The sequence below is a fragment of the Triturus cristatus genome, chromosome 4_1 (genome assembly GCF_964204655.1).
Source record: "Triturus cristatus chromosome 4_1, aTriCri1.1, whole genome shotgun sequence".
NCBI classification, from domain to species: Eukaryota; Metazoa; Chordata; class Amphibia; order Caudata; family Salamandridae; genus Triturus; species Triturus cristatus.
The window spans coordinates 212,864,163-212,875,101 of NC_140585.1; the positions used below are offsets into that span (position 1 = coordinate 212,864,163).

Consider the following 10,939-nt stretch of genomic DNA (forward strand, 5'->3'; position numbering starts at 1 on the left):
CGATGACCTCCGCCATCATAAAGCCTCTGATTGCACCGTGTCCTGTGGGCACTACACTCCACACCGCCTCGCTTCACTCCACCAACCTGGTCTCACCAACAATGCCGTTGCCAGCTGACATCAGTGCCATAGTCTGCATCATGGCCTAGGGGCACTGTTCATAAGCTATACAAAGCACCGCCCCATCTCACACTGCAGCCGTAGCCCACCGATGCCAGCTTCCATCCACTGGCACTGCCACATGCACCGTGACCTGCCAGCACCGAACAAGCACCGTCTCACTTCGCACAGCTGCCACAGTCTCACCGACCCCACTGGACAACCATCACCAAGCCGCTGCCTGCACGATGACCTGATGCAGGGCTGGCGCAACCGGGCTGCACAGACATGGTCGACCACAGCAAAAGGTACTTTTTATAAGGCTTCTGACCCGGCTAACAAAACTGTTTGATTTGGTTGTTTTCTGCACCGTGGTAGCACCGGATGGAACTATCGAATTTAAGGAATTGCATTTTAAAGGTTATTCTTACAAAATGCATATTGTTGATTATTTTATGTTGGATTGTTGTTGTTTCGGTCTTGTTTGGTTTAGATAAAGATGACTTATTTTTCTAAACTGGTGTGGTGTCCATTTGTAGTGTTTTCACTGTATTACTGTATGTGTGCACAAATGCTTTACACAGTGCCTCTGAGATAAGGTTGCCTGCTCGTGCCAAGCTACCAAGCTTACCCTGACTAGAAGCAAACCAATGCTATTTTAGAGCCTCCCATTCCTAACACAACCCAAGGCTGGTTTCCCCTTATGGGGGGCTCTTGAGCCAGGTGTGATTTGGTTCCAGTACTAAAAGTGTTTTTTTATTGTAAACTAAAATCTAAGTTTACCATTAAAGAAGATTTTGAATTACAATTAATTTGAGTCTAAGCAGCATATCTCTTCCTGCTCTCTAACCAGAGTTAGCACTACATTAAATGTAATAAGGTAACCAAGTGTTAGTCAAATCTTAACCAATGGGAGAGATCGTGAAAATGACTTTAGGAGTTTTTCACTACCAGGTCATGAAAAACATGATCCAAAATGTCCTACCTGTTAAATGCAACGCACCCTGCCCTACGAGCTTTTAGGGCCTACCTTTGAGAAGGTGCATGCCTTGTAAATGTTTATTTTGCCAGTTTGAAATGGCAGTTTTAAAACCTGCACTACAGACTGCAGTGGCAGGCCTGAGACATGTTTTAAAGTGCTACTTTAGTGGGTGGCACAATGAGTTCTGCAAGCCCACTATTATCCTTTAATTTACAGGCTCTGGGTACAAGCAGTACCACTTTACTAGGGACTTGTAAGGAAATTAAATGTGGCAATCAGGTGTAAGCCATTCTACCATATTTAAAGGGGAAATCACAAACACTTTAGCATGGTTAGCAGTGGTAAAGTGCATGGGATCCTAAAATTCAACACAAATAGTTGCAGTAAAGGATTGAAGTGATGGCAACATGTTTGGGGTGACCCTGTAGGGAGGGCCAAGTCCAACAAGCTCCAATAATGATTTTACAAAGTTCCGTCTCAAGTACACCATTTCCTGATTTAACTCTTGTATTAGGGGCAAAATGCTAGCTTTCACAGATAGGGCTTCCATATTGTCCATTTCAGTGGATTCAAAGGTTGTTTATTCATTATAAAAAGTAGGTCTACTCTCCCTGTGCAATGATTTTGGTTACTATGTCTTTTATAATCATGCCACAAAATCTGTTGCTTCAGTCTTATCAGCTGGCATACCTAGGGGGAGGTGAGAGGCTGAATGTGGCAGGATTCAGAAGGGGAAAGGCAACTATTATTAGGAACTTTCCTCAATACAGCTACCTGTCCAGTGCATAGGTGCATCAGGCGTGCCCCTAAATTGTAAGCCTTTAAATGACCATCAAAGCAAGTATGGGGCTCACATGGGTTTGTGTGTCCACTCATCCTTCTCTATCTTGTGAGACTACGTTAGGCGTTGCCAGTGTGGTGGTCAACAGCTATTTTGTGTGGCTCATGTGATGGAGCCCTGTGTAGTGTTCTTATGTTATTTCACTGTTCCTGTGGGAGAAAGGGAAGAAGCTGTTCTATTGTTGTCAGCTTGCTACTCTTCAGTCTTGCCTCACTACCGTCAGGGGCGTAGCTTGGTCAGTAAGAGTGGGGGGGGTGAGCTTCAGATTTCCAGATAATCCCACTGGCATATAATGTTAAAATACAATATAGGAAATGCAGGGTGCATGAGTGGGTCTTAAGGAGCAGCAGAAGGGGAGAGGAATACAGATTGGTATGAGTACTAAGTGAGAAAAACACAATATGTTGCACAATGGTCAGCAGGTTTTAGGACTTTTAGAGACAAGATAGAGTGTGTGTGTTTTTGTCACTGTGTACATGCAGAAATCCCAGGTGAAATCCGACAGGCTCCTCACCATACCTGGCTGAAGCCATCTGTGCTTAACTATTCATCTGAAAATGTATTAGGGGGGGTGTAACACCCCAAACCCCCCTGAAGCTACACCTGAGAATACCGTGATCCACAACCCAAAAGTATAAGAGCCGACCCAGATGACTGCCTGGCGTCCTTGAATTAAAGTTTTGCTGCTTACCTGATTGCATATCTGAGCATGGATGATTTATCTCCCTCTAGGATGCTTGTTTCCGGTCCAGGGAGGACCTGGCTTGGCAATTCGGGTTGGACTGTTCCCATGAGGCACAGGGTCAAGACTGTTTTGCATATGGCCAGGTCTAAACTGGGGTGGCATGGTGAGCAAAAGAATTATGGATTTAATCCAGATCTCTTGACTGGGGGTGAATGTTTTGATTTGTTCTGCATTCTGTCCATCAATTGTGTGTCTTTTGCTTTCTCGCCCTAAGTGCGCCAGGTATGCCCAAACGTGGGTCCTTGGCTCACTGTGCCACTGGAATCAAGCTATCCTGGCTGAAGAGGGGTGAAACCCCGAAACCGGTCCTAGGATGCTTGTTTCCGGTCCAGGGAGGACCTGGCTTGGCAATTCGGGCTGAACTGTTCCCATGAGGCACAGGGTCAAGACTGAGTTGCATATGGCCAGGTCTAAACTGGGGTGGCATGGTGAGCAAAAGAATGATGGATTTAACCCAGATCTCTTGACTGGGGGTGAATGTTTTGATTTGTTCTGCATTCCGTCCAGCAATTGTGTGTCTTCTACTTTTTATTGTGGGGTGAACTGCTAGCCAAACTAGATTACATTTGCTAGGTAAAAGTTGCCCGTTACCAGAAGTGCAACAATAATGCATCTACATTGGTCCTCAGCATAGCCATGCCCCTCGACAATATTTTTTTCCTTCAAATTGTCAACTATTAATCACATCAGTCATGTGCTGTCAAGCCTTGTGGCTTTCATCTCTCTAGCAGACACCTCTGAATTGCTTTTTGCCATTTAGCTTCAAATAACCATATTCAAAGTTGCAGTACATCGAAAAGGGCTTTTCTTGTCTCCTGAAAGGTTGCCAGATTCTCTGCTGCATGGTGTACTGCTCCCTGTGCTCCACAGATGGAGTTCGTAAGCTCCCATTGACGTTTGTGCTCAGGCCAGGAAACAACAACTGCTTTAGTGTAAAAGGGCTCAAATACTTTACACATTACCTCTAAGTTAAGCCTGACAGCTCTGCACCAAGCTACCAGAGGCTGAACACAGGTTGATGCATTACTATGACTAGGACTGTGGTTACTGCTTGACCAGGGTTCATACCACAGTAAACCAGGAACCCAATTTCCAACATACTCCCTTAACCCCTTCAGTGCCACGCACTTTCCCCCTCCTGTGCCGGGCGTTGCACTAGTGGGTGGGGTTCATGACGAGATAGTCTCGTCATGGGCACAGCGCAACCGTGCTCCATGACGAGACTATCTCGTCATGGGCACTGAAGGGGTTAAATAAACATTAATAATTAAAAACGAATACATTTGGTAGAAACTCTTTCTACAGGAACAGGTTGGTATTGGTTTGATTTAAGATAGAAGTGGTGCTGTTTTACTTGTGGAGTAGGGTATCAACATTGTGCCTGTAAAGGGGGTAACATGTTTGGGTAAACAGTATGTTTCTTTAAGGAAAATATAAAGTGGAACAATGAGTGTTTTCCCTCCACTGTTTTCCTGCCATTGGTCTGAACAGAGGTATCACAAGTAGGTTGAAGAGTGGAGGGGCATGTCCGGTGAAAAGCAGGGAAAAGAAGGGGGTGTTCCGTGTGGCTCCTTCAGATCATACGTTCTCTGTGGTTAATAATGTTAATATATTTGTAAATTGAACTGAATAACTCATTTCCATAGAAAGCGTGAAGACGTGATTAATAATGCTGCTTCAGGGCCGAAAGTATAGGCAAGTCCTAAGGCTGCTGTGATTGGCTGCGATAGTAATCTGATACGCATGAAAATCCTTAACATTTTTCTCATTGTTCTATGACCATGTGAGATGACATGCAATGTGATACATAAACAATTTTGAATAAAAAACAAGTAAAAAAAGAAATAATGTTAATATATTTAAGGTGGTAGGGAGTAGTCTTTAGAGCTGGATTGGTAGGCACTTAAAAGCACATTATCACTATACCAAGATACGTTTATGCAGTTCACATGCTTCCTCTCTTCTAACTGCTATACTTTCAGCCACATCCCATGTTAGGAAGGATTGTGACCAGTTGGCAGTGTGGAGGTGAACTGGCCTTCCAGTGTCTCATTACTGCTCACTTAGGGCCATATGTAGGTAGCTAAATACCGGTCGGTAACGGCCGAAATTCGGTAAATATCCCGTTACCGACCGGTATTTAGTCAAGTGAGATGTCGGAGGCCAAAAACCAGTTTTCGGTAAATATGAATCGGTAAATACCGATTCATAATTACCGAATTCTAAAATACCGATTCATATTTACCGAATACATATTTACCGAATCGGTAAATATGAAGTGGTAAAAAGAGAAAAGACATGTAGGTAAATTCGGTATTTAAGAAATCCATGAAATTCGGTAATTAAGAGTCGGTAATTAACACAGATTGAAAGCAGGTGGTAAGCATAAACAGTGCATATAAGCAATCCCAAAATGCAACAGCATGGACAACATGGCCGCTCTGTATGTCATTGCAAGGCGCCTACGTCTACAGGCAGCAGGTTTGAGGATTTGGAGACGGGAGGAACGCATTTACAGACAGTGCATCACACTCTTTCAACAGACTGAGGCTGAGATACATGAAAGGTACAGGCTACACCCACAAACCATCATGGACCTGATATGGGACCTGCACCCACTCCTGGACCAGCCAACAAGAAGGGCGCATGCCATACCACCACACGTGCAGGTGCTCTGCAGCCTACATCTACTCGCATCTGGCAGTTACCAGGGGGTGATAGCTGCGGTGGGCGGTGTATCCTAGAGTTGCCTGTCCCGTTTCTTCAGGAAGTTCCTGGATGCCATGATGCAGAGAATGCACCACTACATCAGCTTCCCAAACGCACAGGCTGAACTGCAGAAAACCAAAACAGACTTTTATCACATGGCACAGTTCCCCCATGTCATAGGCTGTATTGATGGCACACACATTCCAATCTGCCCACCAGCTGCCACTGAGCACATCTACAGGAACAGAAAGTCCACCCACTCCATAAATGTGCAGGTGATCTGCGATGCAGGGAACATCATCACTGATATCGTAGCTAAGTTTCCTGGGAGCACCCACGACTCCTTCATCTTCCAGAACAGTGGGATCTACACACGACTGCTTGCGGGAGAATTTGGAGAAGGATACCTGCTAGGTAAGTAACAGTGACGCTCCATTCTGCTAAGTGCAAATCATCGTGTATTGAGGCATGTGACTGATGGTTCTCTCATACTCACCTAGGCGACAGTGCATATGCCGTGCGGTCATTCATCCTCACTCGCTACCTACACCCATAAACCCAGAGTGAGAGACGATATAACGTGGCACACAAATCTACATGCAACGTGGTGGAGCGCACGTTTGGACTATTGAAAAGCAGGTTCCGCTGCCTCCACAAAAGCGGAGGCGCACGCCAGTACACACCCATCATCTGCTGCAAGATCATTGCCACTTGTGCAATGCTGCACAACCTTGCCACGAAGAGAGGTACAGAGGTGGAACTAACAGATTTTGAGGACAATGAGGATGAGTCAGGACAGCCAGAGGCCAACGCAGCTGGAGTGCCAACAGCAACAGATGGGAGAGAGAGACGGGCAGAGATCACATGCAACTATTTCTGAGTAAGTAAGGGGACACAGCCAGTTGTTGGATGTCATGACGTAGTTTAATAATGCGGCACTACGCCACAACACCAAGAAAAAGCCATTCTGTCAACATTGTGTAATGACTACTAGCAAGTCCAGGGTTACGACACCCAATTGTCTTAGGCTATGCCGTGCAGCATTACTGTTTGCGGCCACGCACTACAGTGTGGGATGCCACGGATTGTGCATCCTCACTAGTGGCAGCCCCATGCCGCCTGCTGCTCCTGCGTGTATCTGGGACCGGGGGGTAATGCTGCTCCTGCTGCTGGTTTCTATGCTTTCCACAGCATCCCCAGCACCAGTTGTGGCCGCCTGGCTTGTCAGTAGCACTTCCAGTGCACTGGTGACCTGCACCATGCCCCTCGAAACGTCGTTGCTGCAGTGTGTCAGGCCCTCCTGCGTAGCCACAGAGCGCCTGCAGAGCAGTGAAGTGGCAGTTGCCAGCCGGTTGAGTGCCCTCGTATGACTATCTCTCCTCTGCCGTTCCCGGCGCCGTGCAGCTCTGTCTGCATCATACTTGCTGCACAACAGCATGACGGACTGGGACATGTCCCGCATGCCCGCAGCCATCTCACTCATCCCCACCGCCATAGCGCTGATGCCCCTGTCCATGTTGTCAAATGTAGCTTTCAGTCCCCGCATTTGGCGCTGAACTGACATCACTGCCTTTGTTTGTAGGCGCTGTATCATCAACATGTTGCCCTCGAGCCCTGAGAACACCCCATGGCTCTCATCGTGTGCTAGTGGACTCTGCACCCGAGACCTGCGGCGCCGTCTGGCACCTGTGTGTGCTCCCTCTGAGGTGGAGGGCACAGTGGCATGGCTCCCATCCTGGGGCACAGTGGTTGGCTCCGGGCCCCTGCAGTCGTCAGATGAGGACTCTAACACTCGCAACCTGGCAGCAGCACGTCTCCTCGACCTCACCAATGCAGGCGGTGATGTGGCCGGTGACTCAAGCATGAGTGGTGATGCTGGCTGTGGTGGTGATTCTGGCTGTGGTGGTGATGCTGGCTGTGGTGGTGAGGCTGCATGTGGTACTGATCTCTGGGCACAACTTGTGCTGGCCAGCCCTGAACTGTCTTGCCGGTGTGCCCTCTCTCCTGTTGCATGTGCAGTCCTGCGCAATGTATCATCTGTGGACAGAAATGCAACATCAGCTCAGTGTACCTGAAGCCCTGCATTGCAAGCATCACAATACATTTCTGTTACACTCTCACATTGTCCTCTGCCTGCTTTTCGCTAATGTGTGTACCATGCCTTGTTGTTCTGTGCTATTCAGTTCATGGTTGGGGTTTCCCAGACTACATCTCCCATAATGCATTGCCAGTATGCACTAACACATGGACTGGAGTGGGATACTCATTTAACAATTGGGGATGTGGGATAGGGGTAGGGGTGGCAACATTGCTGTGCATGCGTCTTACCTTGTTGGGTGGCGGCTCTGGCAGAGCTGTCGGCATCCCCAAGCCCCACGACACTCTCGGGCTCTATTGTGGACTCCACCAGCTCCTCCAGTTCGGTAAGGGCAGGTGCCCTGTTCCTTCCACCTCCTGTCCAGCTGGCCTCCTTCTGCAGTTCCCCCATCTTCCTCTTCGTGACGATCCTTAGGTCGTACCAGCGCTTTTTCAGTACCTCAATGTCCCTGGGGGTCACTCCAATAGCATTGACCTGCGCCTGGATTCCCAGCCATATGTTACGCTTCTCCGACTCAGGCACTTGCAGGGACTGCTTCCCAAACCGCTTCTGGTGCTACTTCACCACCTCCTCCACTAGTACCTGCAGTTCCTGGGGCTAAATTTCTGCTTTCTCCTCCTTTCCCCTCCATCTCTCTGTGTCTCCTGGCTGGACATTGTGAGTTTGAGCTACACAATCAGGCACTGGCTCCCTGCCTCTCCTCTGCACTCCCAGCCTCTCCAGAGTCTGATGATTGTGTGCACCTGCCTGGGTGGGGTTTGGTTGCACAGGATTGGCTGATTCATCCAGTCATGTGTTTTTGTATTTCCGATTTGGTAACTACCGATTCGGTAAATACCACTTCGGTATTTACCGAATCGGTAAATTCCGATTCTTGAATACCGATTGTTACCAATTCGGTAATTATTACCGAATGATTACCTACATATAACTTACCGATTCATAAATACCGATTCGGTAAAATTCGGTATTTATGAATCGGTAAAATAAATGTACCTACATATGGCCCTTAGTGAGTAATTGGATGAGGTCAAGAAATCTCCATGTGACTTAGTTTTTGTGTGTGTTTTGGAATGTCCCTAGTGCACAGGGTTCAAACAGTGACCTAGAGCAACTCTGTCATTGTGGTAGACCAATAATGTGAGAGGGACGGCATGACACCAGAATGTCTGCCTCTGCAGTGTGACTGTGGAGGCAGCAGGCAGTGTCACCAACAATCCTCTGATCTTCACGAGAGAGAGATATGCTCTATGAAGGATAGTAAAAAGGATGCGCCTAAAACTAGAGACTTTGGAAGGGTTAGCTCGTATATAATGATTTCAAGCTAGCATTCAGATATATTAGTGATAGAAGTACAATGGATGATTAGAAATTGTGATGTTCAGTGATGTCAGTGATAATATGAAGTGATTCTAGGTATTTTTACAATCAGAGGAGATACAGTGCATTTAAGTCATATACGAATGTTATTGTTCATAGGACACAATCACTAGATCAAACATATTCTATTTTCTATTAATCAGTGCTATTATATCGCTTTTCATCCATTAGATGATGACTGTCAATCTAGCAAAAGAACTAAACAAGACCACCACTTCAGAGTTCTTCCTTATGGGATTCTCAAGTCACCCTCAATTACAGTCTACATTCTTCACAGTTTTCCTGTTGTCATACATACTTGCCTTGCTGGGAAATATCCTTATTATTACCATCATATCTTCAGATTATCATCTGCAAACCCCCATGTATTTCTTTCTAAGCAACCTGGCTGTGCTGGACATCTGCCTGACTTCATGCATTATCCCAAAAACGCTAGCAGTCCTGCTCTCTGAGATAAAGTCCATCTCGTACTTTGGTTGCATGACACAGCTTTTCATCTTGACTTGGACTCTGGGCACTGAGCTCATGCTTCTTGCAGTGATGGCTTTTGATAGGTATGTGGCAATCTGCATTCCTCTGCATTATCTAATTATCATGAGCAGGAAAATCTATGTTTCCCTTGCTGCTATTGTCTGGATAATTGGAGTGTCTAATGCCATGATCCCAGCTGAATTAATTCTGAAATTGTCCTTCTCTGAAAGAAATGATTTAGACCATTTTTTCTGTGAGATACCAGCAGTTCTAAAGGTTTCGCTCTCTAACACCGACCTCATCAAAATTGTGGTCCTAGTGGCAGACATCTTGCTTGGCATGCTCTGCTTTACCTTCATAATCATATCCTACACATACATTCTCACATCTATTGTCAGGATACGCTCTGCTGAGAAGAAGATGAAGGCCTTCTCTACCTGTGCATCCCACATAATGGTGGTAACTCTGTACTATGGTAGTACCATCTATGCTTATATACTTCCTGCATTGGGCTATGGTAGTAATGGAGACAAGGTAGCATCTGCCTTGTATGCTGTTGTTTCTCCAGTGTTGAATCCAATGCTCTACAGTTTGAGGAATGCTGAGGTAAAGCAAGCTTTCTTCAAGATCCTTTCAAGAACATGTTCAGCCAGATGTTCCTTCTGAGGAAGCAGTGCGATTTGGTGGTAGCTATGTTTATAACTTATTGTATCTTTAGATGATTGAAAGCTATTCAGTAGCCTCAAATTTCTCAAATTTCTCAGATGCCATCATCAGTCAAACATGTACTAACCTAACTTGGTAAGACGACATTTAGGTGTGCCTTCTTATATTTATCAACTGGTTGTTTCAGGTGAAGGTAACTACATTGAAAAGACACTGTTTGTCGTGATATGTTCAATGCACTGAGGATTTCACACACATTAATAGAACACACCTCATTTGAAACCATATAAATACACATACTTTTACGGCTGCCTAACTACATTTGCACAGAACTCACTATCCTAAGGGAGAATCATGACTTAAATTTGCTTTAGAATCTAAGAGTAATCTGGGGGTTGCCATCATCTGATTGGAACACAAACCTACTGTTTTTTAAGGTAAGGGGTCATATCATAAACTGTTTTTACTACCACTATTTCATGTTCTTGTTGCAAACACCTACCACCATATTATAAGTAGGATTCTGGAGGTGGTAATATGTGACAAGAATGTATATTTATATTTGTTTTGTAGCATTTTATATGGTGGGGATGTGGTCTGTTCTATTTGGTGCTGTTATACTGAATTATTACTTTGTCATGTGTTTTGGTTGTTGCGTTGAGCCCTGTTTGACATTGCTTGTTATGTTATGGCCTGCTTTAACTGTATTATTTGCCTTATGTACAATGTGTTATACATGCTACTACATTTCCAGCCAAAAGAAGCACATGCCTTCATAGTTCCTGTGACATGCAAGCATTCACCATTGGAAAAAATGCTGTTCCAGTTTTTCCACTGTTAATGGTAAAGATTCTTCTAAAGCACTCTTTTACCCTGAGGTTTCCTATGAAAAGGACAGACAGAGACGATCGAAGCTCCTAGATCTTAGCTGTGAAGTTTTGAGATGGT

General features: G+C 45.6%; 1 protein-coding gene across 1 annotated transcript; it reads left to right on the forward strand.

The window, feature by feature from the left end:
- The first annotated feature begins 9,028 nt into the window (after positions 1-9,028).
- Positions 9,029-9,991, forward strand: LOC146854079 (olfactory receptor 13G1-like). Its single transcript, XM_085650994.1, has one exon. It carries the CDS (start codon positions 9,029-9,031, stop codon positions 9,989-9,991), a length of 963 nt encoding a protein of 320 aa, XP_085507120.1.
- The last annotated feature ends 948 nt before the right edge of the window (positions 9,992-10,939 follow it).